Below are 18,944 nucleotides of genomic sequence, written 5' to 3'. Positions count from 1 at the left end.
CCACCACATCCTGCCAAATTTTTGTATTTTTAAATACAGACAGGGTTTCACCATGTTGGCCAGACTGGTCTTGAACTCCTGACCTCAGGTGATCCGCCGCCTTGGCCTCCCAAAGTGCTGGGATTACAGGTGTGAGCCACTGCACCCACCCCCTTTCCAGAAGGTTTTAGATTTACTTTGCTCAGATCCATTAGAGGAATCACTGTATAGCAGCTCTAGCCTTATGAAAGATATTTCTTAAATAATACAATTTAAAAGCCAAAATTACTCCTTGGTCCATGGGCTAATGAATGAATATTGCATTAGCAGGCAAGGAAACAGCATTAATCTCCTTGTATGTCTTCATCAGAGGTCTTGGATGACTAGATGCATTGTCAATGAATAGTAAAAGTTTGAAAGGATTCTTTCATTCCAAGTAGTAGTTCTCAACAAGGGCTTAAAATATTCAGTAAACCATACTGTAAACAGATGTGCTATCATCCATGCTTTACTGTTCCATTTGTAGAGCACAGGCAGAATAGACTTGGCATAATTCTTAAGGGCCCTAGGATTCTAGGAATGGTAAATGAGCTTCCACTTAAAAAGCCATCAGCTTTATTGGCTACTAACAAGAGAGTCAGCCTATCCTTTGAAGCTCTGAAGCCAAGCATTGACTTTTCCTCTCTAGCTATGAAAGTCCTAGATGGCATCTTATTCCAATAGAAGACTGTTTTGTCTACATTGAAGATCTGTTGTTTAGTCACCTTCATCAAACGTCTTAGCTACATCTTCTGGATAACCTGCTGTAGTGTCTACGTCAGCACTTGCTACTTCATCTTGCCCTTTTATGTTATGGACACAGCTTCTTTTGGTAAACCTCATTAACTAACCTCTGCTAGCTTCAAACTTTTCTTCTGCAGTTTACTTACCTCTCTTAGACTTCACAGAATTGAGAACTAGGACATTGCTCTGGCCTAGGCTTTGGCTTAAGGGAATGCTTTTTAAAGGCAGTTTTTGCTTTATTTTAGAGACAGGGTCTCACTCTGTCACCCAGGTTAGAGTGCAGTGGTGCAACGATGGTGCAATGATAGCTCATTGTAATCTGGAACTCCTGGGCTCAAGTGAGCCCCTTGCCTCAGCCTCCCAAGTAGCTAGGACTACAGGTGCACACCACCACACCTGGCTAATGAAAACATTTTTTCTTTAAAGACATGGGGTCTTGCCATATTGCCCAGGCTGGTCTCAAAGTCTTGGCCTCAAGTGATCCTCCTGCCTCAGCCTTTCAAGGTGCTGAGATTACAGACATGAGGCACTGTGTCTGGTTTAAGGGAATGTTGTGGCTTGCTTGATCTTCTACCCAGACCATTAAAACTTTCTCCAGGTCAGCAACAAGGCTGTTTTGCTTTATCATTCCTATGTTCTCTGGAGTAGCACTTTTAATTTCCTTTAAGAAGTTTTTCTTCTTTGCATTCATAACTTGGCTAACTGGCACAAGAGGCCTAGCTTTTGGTCTATCTTGACTTTCAACATGCCTTCCTCACTTACTTTTATCATTTCTAGCTTTTTATTTAAAGTGAGAGACAGGGATTCTTACTTTCACTTGAACACTTAAAGGCGACTGTTGGGTTACTCATAGGCCTAATTTCAATATTGTTGCATTTCAGGGGATAAGGAGGCCCAAAGAGAGGGAAAGAGACAGAGGAATTGCCAGTCGACTGAACAGTCAGAACACACACATTTATTGCCTAAATTCTCCATCTTACATAGATGTGGTATATGAAACCCCAAAATAAGTACAAAGACCACTGATCACAGACTGTCATAACAGATACGCTGATTAGAAAAAAGTTTCAAATATTTAAATTACCAAAATGTGATACAGAGCCAGGAAGTGAGCATATGCTCACATCAAAGACCACTGATCACAGACCATCATAACAGATATGCTAATAATAGTTTCAAATATTTAAAAATTACCAAAATGTGATACAGAGCCATGAAGTGAGCATATGCTCACATCAAAGACCACTGATCACAGACCATCATAACAGATATGCTAATAACAGTTTCAAATATTTAAAAATTACCAAAATGTGATACAGAGCCATGAAGTGAGCATATGCTATTGGAAAAAATGGTGCCAACAGACTTGCTCAACACAGGGTTACCACAAACCTTCGATTTAAAAAAACTGCACCAAATTATACTCCCCTCAAGAGTGTATAACTGTACCTCTGTTTCTTACATGCACACTTACCAACACTATTTCTTGTAATTTAAAAAGTTTTTAAGTTTCGTAGATGAAAACATGCACCTTTTTTTGAGACAAGATTTCACTCCTGTCAGCCATGTGAAAGTACAACGGCACAATCTCGGCTCACTGCTACCTCTGCCTCCCAGCCTCAAGCAATTCTCCTGCCTTAGCCTCAAGAGGCAGGAGAGTTGGGACCACAGGCGTATGCCACAGCACCCGGCTAATCTTTTGTAGAGACAAGGTTTTGCCATGTTCCCCAGGCTGGTCTCAAACTCCTGGGCTCAAGTGATCTGCCCACTTTGGGATTACAGGTGTGTAAGTACTGAAAGTGCTGGGATTACAGGCGTGATTACCCTGCCCAGCCCCTTAATAACTTTTATCAGCTTGATCTTACAACAGAATCCAAAAATTTTGACCAGGGTGGTGGGGGAAATGGGTAGAAAAAGGAGGAGAAGGAAGGCCTAAGGCATGGGAATTGTTAGTATATTTTACAAAATAAAGTTAAAATATGATATTTGAAAGTTGAAGCCAGGCATGGTGGTTCACACCTGTTATCCCAGCACTTCGGGAGGCCAAGGCTGGGGGATCACTTGAGGCCAGGAGTTAGAGACTAGTCTGGCCAACATGTTGAAACCCTGTCTCTACTAAAAATACAAAAACTAGCCGGGCATGGTGCACACCTGTGGTCCCAGCTACTCAGGAGGCTGAGGCATGAGAATCACTTGAACCCAGGAGGCGGAGGCTGCAGTGAGCTGAGATTGCACCACTCCACTCCAGCCTGGGCCACAGAGCTGGGGTGGGGGTGGGGGAGAGAAAGTTGAAAAATCCAGTCAATAACATTTTTTTCACGATGGGGGAACTCTCAAGTACTGGGTTTTGGAGAGTCAGATATTTCATTTCCTCCCCTCCCAGGGAGAAGGACCTAGAGGTTTTCTCCCTCTCCTACTCACTGTCCAGAGCAATTACAATTTAGTTCAGCCCAGTCTAAAGACCATATGCTGTTGGAATAACGGCACCAATAGACATGCTTGATGCAGGGTTGCCATAACCTTAATTTTTTTTGAGATGAAGTCTCACTTTGCCGCCCAGGATGGAGTGCAATGGCGTGATTTCGGCTCACTACAACCTCCGCCTCCCAGGTTCAAGTGATTCTCCTGCCTCAGTCTCCTGAGTGGCTGGGACTACAGGTGTGTGCCACCACACCCAACTAATTTTTGTATTTTTTTTTTTTGGTAGAGACAGGGTTTCTCCATATTGATCAGCCTGGTCTCAAACTCCTGACTTCATGATCTGCCTGCCTCAGCCTCCCAAAGTGCTGGAATTACAGGCATGAACCACCACACCCGGCCAAACCTTAAATTAAAAAAAAAGCACATTGGACTCGTAAAAAGAAGACCAGTTCTTTTCAGGCCATGTGACTTCAGGCACATCTACCACACTTGTCCTGTTTCCTCACTTAAGAAAGTGAAAATAACATCACACTGATATTACCCACCTTGAACGTTTACTATCAATTAAATCAATACATGCATTTGAAATTATTTTGTGAATCTCAAATGCTACACAGGAGTGTGGCAGGAGAATTAGATTCTAAAGTCAGCAATTAAGGTTAAAACTGAGCGCCATAAAAATTGCTTAGAAATTCCTTAAGTTGCCCATGAGCACGGTATGACAGACTTAAGAGACACAGGAGAACAAAGACTCTCTGAGAGAGAGCTGAGACATTCAGTAACACTGCCAGCAGAATTGCTGCGCTAGAACATTTTCATTTCCTCTCTTTCTGCCAAGTGCATAACTGAATCTGAGTAAGATGAAAGTATGATGCAACTTTGTTATTCTGCAATTTTATATTGGCAAGTTAAGAAACCTCTCTGGGCCTGTCTAATGGTGTAGCTAAGCTGGACCAGGGTTTCATCCACTGTTTGTCTGACAAATATTTCCAGCTTACTATGTTCCAGGCTGCTTTGCTGAACTGGGGGAAGGTAGACGCCAAGGAGACAGTCTGATCACAACAGGCTGGTGAGCGGTGAGGCAGTTTCAACTTTGATTTGAGGAATCTAGGGTTCTATGAAAACCTTTTAGGGAATACAGTGAATGTTTAGAAAAATTATGGAAAGTTACATATTTTGTTATGAATAACAGCTACAATGCTATATCTGATATGAATTAAGTTACTTTGTTTCCTTTTTTTCTGTTTATGTTGCTACTTTTTTTTCTTTGAGACATTGTCACATTGTTGCCCAGGCTGGAAGAGTGGCGGGATCTTGGCTCACTGCAACCTCCGCCTCTCAGGTTCAAGCTATTCTCTTGCCTTAGCCTCCCGAATAATTGGGATTGCAAACATCTGCCACCACGCCCGGTTAATTTTTGTAGCCAGGCGTGGTGGCAGGTGCCCGTAATTCAGTAGATACCGGGTTTCACCATATTGGCTAGGCTGGTCTTCTACTCCTTACCTCAAGGACTGCCTCAGCCTCCCAAAATGCTGGGATTACAGGTGTTAGCCACTGCACCCTACCTATGTGGCTACTTTTTAATGTGGGTTCGCATTTTTTTAAACCTGACTTTTTAATAGAAAAATACAAACACATGGAACAATTCAAACCGTACGAAAAAAGGTAAACAATAAGAAGCAAATCTTTCTATTCTAGACTCCCTCTTCGCCCATTCCATACCATAGCCCCTCGACCCTTCTCCTATTCAGAGGTTACCACTGGGTCAATCCGAAGTTATAGTTAAGGTGATACCTGGGGTCCAAAAGCTAAGTATAGACCTATGGTATCACCAGTCCCTTCCAGTTCTAAAACTAAGTCCAAGCCTTTTGCAGCACGAAAGAGACCGCCTCCTCTTATCTAAAGTTTGGTTGATAGAGGCGCAGACAAATGCAAAACGGATTCCAAAGAAACAGATTTAGAACTCCTGAAAGGCAGGAGACACAGAACTCAATACTTTCATGGTGAGTGGTTTATTTACAGATTACATGAAAGCTCCCTTTGGGATGTAAGCTCCACACAGGTAGGAACTTCATCATCACCTCTAACTGCAGAACCCGGCACGAAAGGCGCTCACAAAGTAAAAGCACCTACAGCCCACCACAGCCACAGCTGCCGGCAGCCCAGAGTAAGAATCCGCGCAGGGCGTCACGTGACTCCAGCTCCCCTCCACCCGGCGTCCGGCCCGCCCCTACCGAGACCCCGCCAATCCGGAAGGGAGGTCCGATTTGGCCGGGCCAGGGCGTGTTCCACAGGCCCAGTCGTCTCACTGCTGCGTTATCACTGGACTCGCCCCACTTGCCTCGGAGTCTCAAACGGTTGCCCAGATCCTCCCAGCAAAACCCTGCAGATTGCTAGGGAGAGGAGCAAGGGCAGGGCCGACGCTGGAGTGTCGACGCAGCGCGGCGGCCCCGAGCAAGGCTTAGGGCGGAGCTTCAGGAAACAGCCGGGGGAGGACAGGAGTCTCCAGAGCGCGCGCGCCAGCCACCCCCCCCGCCGCCAAACCGGCCCGACCCACGCGGCGCGGCGTGGTGACGCCCGCGCGGCCTGAGGAAGGGGCGGGGCCGAGGCGGGCCTCCGCGCTCCTCCCGCCCTCTCTCTGTCCCGACTCACCCTCCCCTTCCCTCCCCCACACTCGGCCCCGTCAACGCGGGGGTGCCTTCGTCGCGCAGTATCGCGTCGGCCCGGTCCGGCCAGGCCAGCGGGCAGATGCCCGGAGCTGCCGCCACCGCGGCCGCCCACTCGGCCGGTGGCGGTGTGGGAGGCGGGCACCCAGCCCGGGGCCGCTGTGTGTGACGGACGCGGCCAGGGACCCTGGGCCCCGGCGCCAGTGGCTCCGTGCGGACCATGTATTTTTTGAGCGGCTGGCCCAAGAGGCTGCTTTGCCCTCTGGGGAGCCCGGCCGAGGCACCTTTTCACGTTCAGTCCGACCCGCAGAGGGCTTTCTTCGCCGTGCTGGCCGCGGCCCGCCTCAGCATCTGGTACAGCCGAGTAAGTACAGCCGCCCGCCGCCTTTCGCCGCTGCCTCCCCGGCGTCCCGGCGCCGTCCCACCCCCAACTTCCACCCGGAGCCCTGGAACGCTGCCCCTTGTTGCCAGACCCACCTGCCCTCGCCGTCCGCGTCTTGGTTCCTCCGACTTGGCCGCATGTACCCGCCGGCTCTGGGCACATGCTCCAGCCTGCGGTCCGGGATGGATAAAGTCGCTGCTGCCGAAAATCCCTGCGCCTCCTGGCGTCGGACTGACTACCGCGCGCGGTGCAGACCCCGCACGCTCCCCGGCCGAGCCCAGACTTGCTCTTCCCTCCCTTCCCCCATTCCCCCAGGAACAAATTTGTTTAAACTTTCCACAATTAGAAATCCGGCTGCTGTGGTGCCCCAACCCTCCCTTACTTTAAAAGTCGTTGTTTTCGAGTTAGGAAAAGCCTCTTGGGCTTTACCCAGCGCCAGACTTTACAGGCCTATAAGAACTTATTTCTAGAAACTACAGCCTGAATTCTTTATTTTTTTCACTAAAAGTCAGGTTATTTAACTCCCCTCTTTAACCCCAACATCCCTTCCGCATTTCGAGCTGGTCTTTTTCTTTGCTGCTGCTCTTGGACTCTTTGGAATAGGGGGGTAAAAAGGAGCGGAAGTAGAACTCAAATCTGTCCGCGCAACTCCCAGTTATAACACCTGGAAATAATAAGGCTTGGGAGGAGCATGGAACTGAATTTTTTTTGCTTTCTTTAAGTCCTGGTTATCTTTTTCTTTCTTGTATTGAATTACGGAGTAGATAAGAGAAAAAAATAAGTAGCGGATGGGATACTCTACTCTCTGCAAACACTGCTGTAGATCTGTCTATAAGAACGACAGAGTTCAGAGTATAACGATGCTGCTTTTCCCTCCCCAAAGAAGGCAGTACCAGTCGATGTCAGAGTGAAGTTTTTTCTCCTTTCCAAGTTAATTTGACCGTGTGGAGATAGGTTGTGACCTTGCCCTTATTAAATCTTTGTGAAATACTAGTTTTAGTTTAAAATCTCCAGATCTTTGTGCATTACTATTTGATTGCCTGTAATGCCCTTGACAGTCCTCACCCATAGCCCTGGTAAAACTGGTGATGGGATTTAGTGATGGGTAACCTGGTGTCTCCTTTGACTGTCATAGTAGGTCTGTAAATCAGACTATTTGCCATCAAGTTTTGGCTGATCTAATTTTCAAATGCAAATCAGAAAAAAAACCTATAAAATCGTAATACCAACACTATGACTGTTTTGTCTAGTTCTTGATTCTATTTTTGAATATATGTGTGTACATATATAAACGTGTAAATATATATGTATATGAACATCATCTGGTTCCTAAATGAGATATTCGTTTACAGTGTATACCCAGTTGAATAATGTTTAATTTGTTTAGGTGTATATAACTATTAGCTTTAAACCACATCCAGAAAAAATAGAACTTGAATTTAAATTGTCTTTTGAATTTAGTACATAATTCCTTTTGCATATAACAAATTTAGAGTTTACGTCTAAAATTTAACTTTTGTACCTTTCAATAGGCAGACCTAACTTAATTTTAAATAAAAGTAAGCAGTATGACGTATGAATTGACCAGAAGCCTGTAAACCATTTATTCCCCCATAAGAGGAGCATAAAAATTTGCTTTAATTTTCTTAGGGACATTGTGAATATCTGTTGTTTGATTTTGGAGTTAGATACCACATCTACAAATCCAAGGCAGTCTTGGAATTTAAATTATTTATACTCTTCTTTGAAATTCCCTCCTCACATGCAACTTCCTTTTTTCACAGAAGTCCAGGGACCACTAATACTAAGATCCAGTGTGCAAAAGTTAGGCCATAGGGAACCCATGGGTTTAGACCCCTAGAGTGAAATGAAATGCAGGAATACCTTAGAGGAGCCTGCATAGTACTGTAGTGTGAGTGGTTAACCTTGGTCTCTGGACACCAGCTTTGTTGTCACTTAAAAAAACCAGGTATTCACGAGGTCAAGAAATTGAGACCATCCTGGCCAACATGGTGAAACCCCGTGTGTACTAAAAATTAGCTGTACTAAAAATTAGTGGTGTGCCTGTAGTCCCACCTACTTGGGAGGCTGAGGCAGGAGAATCGCTTGAACCCGGGAGGTGGAGGTTGCAGTGAGCCGAGATTGCGCAACTGCACTCCAGCCTGGCGATAGAGCGACACTCCATCTCAAAAAAAAAAAAAAAAAAAAAAAAAAATTCAGGTATTGAACCAGATGATTATAAGGTGTATGATTACATGACCAGGTGAGTGGGATACATATGCTAGACTTCATCTTCTAATCTTCTCTTCCTGTGATATGCTCTTTCTTGCTCTGTATGAAAGTTTTCATTTTGATTTTCTAATTTCTAAACTTTCTCAAAGTATATAAGTTAAAATAAATTTAGGTTAACAAACTTCATTTAAAAGTGAAAATGCCTACAGGTAAATTAAAGGGCTATTATCAGTTTTACTGCCATAATTTAGAGTGAATTGGTTTAAAAATTTTCATGGAGCTGATAAAAGCTTTGATTTTTGAGAGGCTGTAGAAGCAAGTAATTTTATAATAAAGTGAATTTTGAAGATCTCACGGGTTTTACAGAGTTGAAGTCTTACAGCTGCTTGAGGGCATTTGAAAGCAGAGGAACATGTTCAAAAAGATGAGAGGATAAAACAAGATTTGCTTACTTGAAATTTTGTTAAGGCTCACTTAGTAAATCAAGCTCTCTTAGGAGGGATATGTTTTAAAGAGACAACTAGCCTTGTGGAAGGGACATGTGTTTAGTAGTCTAAGCTGGTTGTTTTAATGTTCAGAAGAATTGTGGAAGTTGTATGTGTACAATGTTGATTCATAAAACGATGGAAATATTAAAATTTCTAAGACTAACTACATTTTATGGGTCTTGTAGCTTTTATGTACTACTTACAACTACTGTCCTCTACCCTAAGTGGGTATTCGGAATTCCACTGTTACAGAGTCATATCTTTTCAGAATTATTTCCTACCCCAAATTTGAGAAATACAGTATAGTGTTGTTTATGAACAGAAGAGTCTCTGTAGATAGTCACTTAGCTTTTTTATATTGGATCCCCAATATTATATTTTGGAACCCCCAAAAAGGTGTTAAAAAAGGCTCAGTATATGTAGATTAGATTGGGGTGGTAGAGGTAGAACTTTATTGGGGGTAATTGATACATTTCTGCCAATGTTATTGTAAATGGACAGGTTTCAGCTTTGAGGATAAAACTGTTATATAAGGAAGGTTATGATTGACATAGGTATGGTGTGAGATGAATTATATTTTGTACTGGGGGCTCAGAATTCCTTTAATATACTGTCTAACTGAATATGAAAGTCTGTATATGTGAATATAAAATGATACCTTAGAATGTAACCATTCTAAATTAGATGTATAGTCATATCTCATTTTTCGGGTCACTGACTTTAAATATTTAAATTACGTTCAGAAGTATTTTTGAACACTAACTGTAAAAGATAGATGTGTATAAAAGGGATGAAGAGACATGTTATATGTAAACTGTGTCAAGATGTTAGTGTGTTAATATGATAAATGAAAATCTTGTGAGTTACCACTGTTATAGGTAGCTCATAAAAAGCTGAAATGGGCAAATAATTACTCGGCTTATGAAATAAATTCTATGTCTTTTAGTAATCCTGAGCAAAAACTTAGTTCCCATTGGTATATGCTAATCATGGGAAAAACAATGAGATGTCAAAAGAACCAAGCTTTGGATCAGGTATATGATTAACTGTGTGACCTCAGGAAGGCCATTTTTTGTATCTGTATTTTCCCGACATTCCTATTTCTCACCCTTTTAACTCTGTTGTATTACTCACTGCCTCCAGAGACATCTTTATATATTCACTGCTCTGAAGTCTTCTAGGGTTCACTGTTGATTAATGAAGTTCAAACTCCTTAGTTTGATATCAGAGACACTTCCTTCTTGGAATACTGTCTTGACTTATCTCTGCCTGTCAGAATATTATCCATCCTTTAACTGCTGTTGAAATCTTTTATGAGTCACTTTACCTACTATAACGATGTATTCATTTTTCCGATGATCTCCTGCCTCCCTAATACTGCCAGCTTTGTTTTGAGTTATAATTGACAAATAAAACTTGTATATATTTAAGGGGTGCTGTGTGATACTTGGATCTACCCTGTGAATTGATAACCACAGTCAGGCTACTTAACAGATCCACCATCTCAAACAATTACCTCTTTTTTTGTATGTGGGATGAGAACGATTAAGACCTACTTTTAGCAAATTTCAAGTATATAATATGTGCTAATCATGGAAATAAATATCGTTATTAATGACAGTTACTGTGCCGTATATTAGGTCCCCAGAACGTTTTCTTTTTTTTTTTTTTTTTTTTTTTTTTTGAGACGGAGTTCCGCTCTTGATACCCAGGCTGGAGCGCAATGGCGCGATCTCGGCTCACCGCAATCTCCGCCTCCTGGGTTCAGGCAATTCTCCTGCCTCAGCCTCCTGAGTAGCTGGGATTACAGGCACGCGCTACCGTGCCCAGCTAATTTTTTTTGTATTAGTAGAGACGGGGTTTCACCATGTTGACCAGGATGGTCTCGATCTCTTTGTGATCCACCCGCCTCGGCCTCCCAAAGTGCTGGGATTACAGGCTTGAGCCACCGCGCCCGGCCACGTTTTCATCTTATACCTGAAAATTTGAACCTTTGACCAAAATACTCCCATTTTACCCACCTCACAGACCCTGGCAATCACTCTTCTACTTTCTTTGAGTTTGACATCTTTATATTCCATATATGAGATCATGCAGTTGTTTTGTATCTTGTTTACCTAGTATAATGTCCTTAAGGTTCATCCGTGTTGTTGCAAATGGCAGGATTTCCTTGTTTTTTAAAGACTGGATAGTATTTCATGTGTGTATGTATATGCGTATTACATTTTCTTTAGCCATTCATCTATTGACTCTTAGGTTGTTTCCATATCTTGGTTACTTTGAATAATACTGCAATGAATAAGAGAGTGCAGATACCTCTTTGTGACACTGATTTCCATTTTTTTGCATATATACCTAGAAGTGGGATTGCTGGATCATATGGTAGTCCTGTTTTTAGTTTGAGGAACCTCTGTTTCCCATAATGACTGTACCTTTTTGCAGTCCCATCAACATTGTACAGGGAGGGGATCCCTTTTCTTCACATCTTTGCCAATACTTGTTATGATTTTACTTTTTGATATTAGATATCCTAACAGGTGTGAGATGATACCTTATGGTTTTGATTTGCATCTCCCTGCTGATTAGTGTATCAAGCACCTATTGGCCATTGGTTGTTTCTTGGGAAAACATCTCTTCAGATCTCTTGCCCATTCTTTAATTAGGTTTCTTGTTTTTGTTTTGCTACTGAGTTGTATGAGTTCCTTACATATCTTGGATATTAGCAACCTTTCAGATGTACAGTTTGCAAGTATTTTCTTCTAGTCCATAGGTTGCTTTTTTATCTTGTTGACTGTTTACTGTACAATAACTTAACTTCATGTAATCCTTCTTGTTTATTTTTGCTTTTGTCACCTGTGCTTTTGATGTCATCTAAAATACCATCGTCAAAATGGATGTCAGGGTGGTTCTCCCTGTTTTCTTCTAGGATTTTTATGGTTTCATGTTTACATTTAAGTCTTTGATCCCTCTTCTCATTTTAATTTTTGTGGGTACATAATCTGTGTATTTATGGGGTATATGGGATATTTTGATACAGGACTCTAGTTACCCTTTTTCTGCTATCAAATACTAGATCTCATTCATCATGACTATTATTATTTTGAGACAGGGTCTCACTCTGTCATCCTGGAGTGCAGTGTCATGATCATGGCTCATCGCAGCCTTGACCTCTTGGGCTCAAGCAATTTTCTCACCTTAGCATCCTCACCATCAGTAGCTGGGACTACAGATGCATGCCACCATGCCTAGTAATTTTTTGTAGAGATGGGATCTTGCCATGTTGCCCAGTACACAAGTGATCTGCCCACCTCAGTCTCCTAAAGTGCTAGGATTACAAGCATGAGCCACCACAGTCAGTCCTTATTCATTCTTTCTATTTTTTTTGTACCCTTTAACCATCCTCCCTTTCCCCTTCCCCTGTAATCCTTCTTGAGTTGATAGTGTAAGAAAAGGGTCCAGTTTCATTCTTTTGCATACGGATATCCAGTTTTCCCAACACTGTTTATGATATTGAAAAGTCAGTGTTGCAAGGTGTGTTTTCTCCATTCTTAGCACTTTGTGAAAGATTAATTAACCATATATGCATGCGTGGTTTTATTTCTGGACTCCAGTCTGTCCCAGTGGTCTATGGACCTCTTTTTATGCCAGTATCATACTATTTTGATTACTATAGCTTTGTAATATACTTTGAAATCAGGTTGATATCGTTTGACTCTGTTTTACCACCCAAATTTCATCTGGAATTGTAATCCTCATGTGTGGAGGGCAGGATCTTGTGGGAGGTGATTAGATCATAGGGGCAGTTTCCCCCATGCTGTCCTTTGATAGTAAGTTCTCACAAGAGCTGATGGTTTTATAAGTGTTTTCTCTCTTGCCTGCCACCATGTAACAAGTGCTGGGTTCCCCTTCTGCCATGATTGTAAGTTTCACCAGCCATTGTGGAACTGAGTCTATTAAATCTCCTTATAAATTACCAAATCTCAGGGAAGTTTGTTACAACAGTGTGAAAACGGACTAATACACAGATAATGTGACACTTCCAGTTTTGCTCTTCTTTCTCAAGATGGCTATTCGTGGGTTATTGTGGTTCTGTATAAATTTTAGGATTGTTTCTCTATGTGAAAATGTCATTGGAAGTCTGATAGGGATTGCATTGAATCCATAGATTGCTTTGTATAGTATGAACATTTAACAATCTAATTCTTCCAATCCGTGAACATAAGATAGCCAGCCATTTATTTGTGTCTTCTTCAGTTTCTTTCATCAGTGTTTTATAGTGTTTAGTGTTGGTTAAATGTATTTTAAGTATTTAGTTTTTTTGATGCTACTATAACTAGTATTGTTTTCTTTTATTTTTCCTTTTTTTTTTTTTTAAAAAAAAAACAACGAAGTCTCTCTCTTGTCTCCCAGGCTGGAGTGCAATGGCGTGATCTCAGCTTGCTGCAACCTCTGCCTCCCAGATTCAAGTGATTCTCTTGCCTCAGCCTCCCAAGTAGCTGGGACTACAGGCACCTGTCACCACACCCAGCTAAATTTTTTTTTATTTTTAGTAGAGACAGGGTTACACCATGTTGGCCAGGCTCCTAACCTCAGATGATCCGCCCTCCTCGGCCTCCCAAAGTGCTGGGATTGCAGGCATGAGCCACTGCGCCCGGCCATGTTTTCTTTATTTTTTAGATAGTCATTGTTCTTGTATAGAAACGCGAGTTATTTTTGTATATTGATTTTATACTTTGCAACTTTACTAAATTCATTTCTTAGTTCTAATTTTTTTTGGTGGTTTTTAGGGTTTTCTAAATATAAGATCATGTCATCTGCAGAGACAATTTTACTTTTTCCTTTAAACTACTGCTTTATAAGTTTTACAGTTATGCTTTATTTCTCCAACTAGTCATGCTTTATTTCTCCAAACTATTTCTCCATAAGTTTCTGGAGGGCAGAAACTATCTTATTTTTTATTATCTGTAGTACCTTGCACAAAACAGATGTTTAATAAACATTTTTAACATTAATGAATTTAAGATATTTGTCCTATGTGTGGCACAGCAATTATTAAGTTTTAATTTTTTGATTTTTGTGAGAACATAGTAGGTGTATATATTTATGAGTTTTTTTGGCTTTTTGTTTTTCTGAGACAGAGTTTCCCTTCAGTTGCCCAAGTTGGAGTGCAGTGGCACAATCTCAGCTCACTGCATCCTCTGCCTACCAGGCTCAAGCAACTCTCCTACTTCAAGCTCCCAAGTAGCTTGGACTACAGGTGTGCCCCACTGTACCTGGCTAATTTTATTTTTATTTTTATTTTTATTTTTTATAGAGATGGGATTTCACCATATTGCCCAGACTGGTCTTGAACTCCTGAGCTCAAGTGATCCATCCACCTCAGACTCCCAAAGTGCTGGGATTACAAGTGTGAGCCACTGTGCCCTGCCATGAAATATGTTGATACTAGCGTGCAATTTGTAACAATCAATTCATGAAAATGGGGTATTCATCCCCTCAAGCATTTAACCTTTGTGTTACAAAACATCCATATATACTTGTAGTTATATTAAAATATACAATTAAATTATTTTGACTGTAGTCACCCTGTTGTGATATCAAATACTAGGTCATACTCATTCTTTTTTAATTTTTTTGTACTCATTAGCTATTCCCACCTCCCTTTTTATCCCCCCAGCTTCTGGTAACCATCTTTCTACTCTCTATCTCTATCTCAAAAAAACAAAAAGCCAAAAACTCATAAATATATACACCTACTATGTTCTCACAAAAATCAAAAAATTAAAACTTAATAATTGCTGTGCCACACATAGGACAAATATCTTAAAGTCGTTAATGTTAAAAATGTTTATTAAACATCTGCTTTGTGCAAGGTACTATAGATAATACAAATTAAGATAGTTTCTGCCCTCCAGAAACTTACAATCTAGTTGGAGAAATAAAGCATAACTATAAAACTTATAATATAAAGCAGTAGTTTAAAGGCAAAAGTAAAATTGTCTCTGCAGATGACATGATCTTATATTTAGAAAACCCTAAAAACCACCAAAAAACTTAGAACTAAGAAATGAATCCTACCTTTCCCAGCTTCTGGTAACCATTTTTCTACTCTCTATCACCAAGAGTTCAGCTGTTTTGAATTTTATATCCCACAAATAAATGAGAACTTGCGATGTTTTGTCTCTCCGTGCCTGGCTTATTGCACTTAATATGATGACCTCTAGTTCCATTTATGTTGTTGTAAATGACCAGATCTCATTTTTTTAATAACTGAATAGTACTCCATTATGTGTAAGTACCACATTTTCTGTATCCATTTATCTGTTGATGGACACTTCCAGTACTGTGTTGAATAACAGTAGTGAAGGTGGGCATCTTTGTTGTGTTCCTAACCTTAGAGGAAAGGCTTTCAGTTTTTACATACTCAGTATGATACTAGCTATGGGTCTGTTGTATATGGCTTTTATTATGTTGTTGAGATATGTTCCTTCTATACCCAGGTTTTTGCGGATTTTTACCATGAAGGGATGTTGAATTTTATGAAATGCTTTTTCAGCATTAATTGCAATGCTCAGATGGTTTTTGTCCTTCATTCTATTGATATGATGTATCATGTTGATTGATTTGCATGTGTTGAACCATCATTGCATCCCTGGAATAAATCTCACTTGTTCATAATGAATGATCTTTTTAATATATTATTGAATCTGGTCAGCTTGTATTTTGTTAAGGATTTTAGCATCATTGTTCATCAGAAATATTGACCTATAGTTTTCTTTATTGATGTGTCTTTGTCTGGTTTTGGTATTAGGGTAATTCTGGCCTCAGAGAATAAGTTTGGAAGTACTCCCTCCTCCTGTATTTTTCAGAAGAGTTTCAGTAGGATTGATATTCTTTAAATGTTGATTAGAATTGAGCAGTAAAGCCACTGGTTCTTGGGCTTTTCTTTACCGGGAGACTTTTTATTACAGGTTCAATCTCATTGTTGGTCTGTTCAGGTTTTGGATTTCTTCATGATTCAGTCTTGGTAGATTGTGTTTGCCTAGGGATTTATCCGTTTCCTGTAGATTTTCCAATTTGTTGGCATATAGTTGCTCATAGTTTCTGATGATCCTTTGAATTTTTGTGGTATCAATTGTAATGGCTCCTTTTTTATTTTTTATTTTATTTATTTAGAGTTTCTTAAGGCTTGTCTTTCTTAAGATTTGTCTTTTTCTTAAGGTTTTTCTTTAAGGTTTGTCAATTTTGTTGATCTTTTCTAAAAACCAACTATTTGTTTCATTGATCTTTTGGATTATTTTCTTCATTTCAAGTTTATTTATTTCTACCCCATCTTTATTATTTCTATTACTAATTTTGGGTTGTTTGCTCTTGCTTTTCTAGTTGTTTAAGAGGCATCATTAGGTTATTTATTTGAAGTTTTTCTTCTTGTTTTCTGAGACAGAGTCTTACTTTATCTCCCAGGCTAGAGGGCAGTGATGCAGTCTCAGCTCACTGTAGCCTCAACCTCCCATGTTCATGTGACCCTCCCACCTCAGCCTCCCAAATAGCTGGGACTACAGTTGCATGCCACCATGCCCAGCTAATGTTTGTAGAAATGGGGTTTCATCATGTTGCCCGGGCTGGTCTGACTCCTAAGCTCAAGCAATCAGCCCACCTTGGCCTCCCAAAGTGCTAGGATTACAGGCATGAGCCACTGCACCCAGCCATTTTTCTTTTATGATGTAGGTACTTATAGCTAGAAATTTCTTTCAGTACTGCTTTTACTGTATCCCAAAAGTTTTAGTATGTTGTGTTTCCATTATCATATGTTTCAATAAAGTTTTCAGTTGCTTCTTACTTTCTGCACTGACCCATTGGTCATTCAGGAACATATTTTTAATTTCCAAGTGTTTGTATGATTTCCAGAATTGTTCTTGTTGATTTCTAGTTATACTGTTATCAGAGAATATGCTTCATATTTTTTCATTTTTTTAAAATGTTTTAAGCTTTGTTTCGTGACCTATCATATGATCGATCCTTAATTGATCCATGTGTTGAGGAAAAGATGTGTATTCTGCAGCCTTTGGATGAAATGTTCTATAAATATCTGTTAGGTTCATTTGTTCTATAGTGCAGATTAAGTCTGATGTTCCCTTGTTGAGTTTCTGTCTGGGAGTTGGGTCCAATGCTGAAAGTGGGATGTTGAAATCTACAGCTATTATTGTATTGAGTTCAGGCTTTCTCTTTAACCCTAATATTTGCTTTATATATCTGGGTGTGTTGGGTGCATATATATGTATGATTGCTATATCCTGTTGCTGGATTGAGTCTTTTATCAGTATATAATGACATTCTTTGTCTCAGTTTTTGTCTTTAAATCTATTTTGTCAGTTTTCATATAATTACTCTTTCTCTTTTGGTTTCCAATGGCATAGAAAATCTTTTTCATCCCCTTATTTTCAGTTTATGTGTACCTTTGTATGTGAGGTGTGTTTGGATCAGTGGGTCTTGTTTTTTCATCCATTCAACCACTCTGTGTCTTTTGATTGCAGAAGGTAGTCTATTTATATTCAATGCCATTGTTGGTAAGTAGAGACTTATTCCTGCCATTTCAGTATATCTGTTTGGGTTGTTTTGTGGTCTCTCTTTACTTGCTGTCTTCCTTTTAGTGAAGATGATTTTCTCTGGTGGTATGATTTAATTTCTTTTTGTATTTTGTGTATCTGTGTGTATTTTTTGATTTGTGGTTACTGTGAGGCTTGCAAAGACTCTTACAAGTCATTCTTTTAAACTCATGACAACTTAACACTAATTGTATAAGCAAACACACAAAAAATATGCTTCTAAAAAAGTGTAATTAAAAGTGTAATTTAAACTCTACACTTTAACTTCCTTCCTTTGCTTTTTAATTTTTTGTTGTTTCTCTGTATGTCTTGTACTATGTCTTGAAAAGTTGTAGTTATTATTTTTTATTGGTTCATTTCATCACTTATTCTTTCTACATAAGAGTACTTTAAACACTACAATAACACTCATAAAGAGACATCAAGAGGTTATTAATTTGAAGTTATAAAATAAGAGCGTAATTGTGTGTAAAATACTCTTACATAGAAAGAGTTATACTCTTCTGTGTTTTTCTGTGTGCTTACTACCAATGAGTTGTAACTTCAGATGATTTCTCCCTGGTCATTAAATACCCTTTTCTTTTAGATTGAACAACTCCCTTTAGCATTTCTTGTAGGGCAGATCCAGTGTTGATAAAATCTCTCAGCTTTTTTCGTCTGGGAAGGTCTTTATTTCTCCTTCATGCTTGAAAGCTATTTTCACGGGATATACTGTTTTAGGGTAAATGCTTTTATTTGTATGTTTTTTTCATCAGCACTTTAAGCATACTATGCCACTCTCTCCTGGCGTATATGGTTTTTACTGAAAAGTCTGCTGCCAGACATGTTGGCGCTCTATGGCATGTTATTTGTTTCTTTTCTCTTGCTGTTTTTAGGACTCTTTCTTTATCCTTGACCTTTGAGAATTTGATTATAGATGCTGTAAGGTAGTCTTCTTTAGGTTAATAATTATTACAAACAACTCTACGCACATAAACCAGTAAACCTGGAAGAAATGGATAAATTCCTGGACACTTGCATCCTCCCAAGCCTAAACCAGGAAGAAGTTGAAACCCTGAAGAGACCAATAACAAGGGCTGAAGTTGAGACAGCAATTAATAGCCTACCAACCAAAAAAAGCCCAGGTCCAGATGGGTTCACAGCCGAATTCTACCAGACATACAAAAAGGAGCTGGTACCACTCCTGAAACTATTCCAAACAATAAAAAAAGAGGGAATCCTTCCCAAATCATTTTATGAGACCAACATCATCCTGATACCAAACCCTGGCAGAGACTCAATAAGAAAAGAAAACTTCAGGCCAATATCCATGATGAACATAGATGCAAAAATCTTCAATAAAATACAGGCAAACTGATTGCAACAGCACATCAAAAATTTATCCATC

The 18,944-nt window shown here is 40.1% G+C and overlaps 1 protein-coding gene and 1 long non-coding RNA gene across 3 annotated transcripts in view; one reads left to right on the top strand and one right to left on the bottom strand.

Annotated features, from left to right (window-relative positions):
• LOC105718735 (uncharacterized) overlaps positions 1 to 6,436 on the bottom strand; it is a 164,599-nt gene extending 158,163 nt beyond the window's left edge. The window contains exon 1 of the long non-coding RNA XR_001107811.2: positions 6,327 to 6,436. This is a non-coding gene — a long non-coding RNA (uncharacterized LOC105718735). The remainder of the gene's footprint in view (positions 1 to 6,326) is intronic.
• RIC1 (RIC1 homolog, RAB6A GEF complex partner 1) overlaps positions 5,854 to 18,944 on the top strand; it is a 143,146-nt gene continuing 130,055 nt past the window's right edge. Inside the window, exon 1 of one of the 2 annotated variants that reach the window (XM_012454531.2) lies at positions 5,854 to 6,213. In XM_012454531.2, the coding sequence (XP_012309954.1) occupies positions 6,070 to 6,213 (144 nt within the window). In that variant the 5' untranslated portion in view covers positions 5,854 to 6,069. The remainder of the gene's footprint in view (positions 6,214 to 18,944) is intronic. The other variant, XM_012454532.2, reaches the window with a different exon arrangement.

Source organism: Aotus nancymaae, unplaced genomic scaffold (assembly GCF_030222135.1).
Source record: "Aotus nancymaae isolate 86718 unplaced genomic scaffold, 86718_ANA_hifiasm-v0.15.2.pri h1tg000041l, whole genome shotgun sequence".
Lineage (NCBI taxonomy): Eukaryota > Metazoa > Chordata > Mammalia > Primates > Aotidae > Aotus > Aotus nancymaae.
The sequence above is the reverse complement of the archived record's forward strand: the minus strand, read 5'-3'. Positions and strand labels throughout refer to the sequence as shown.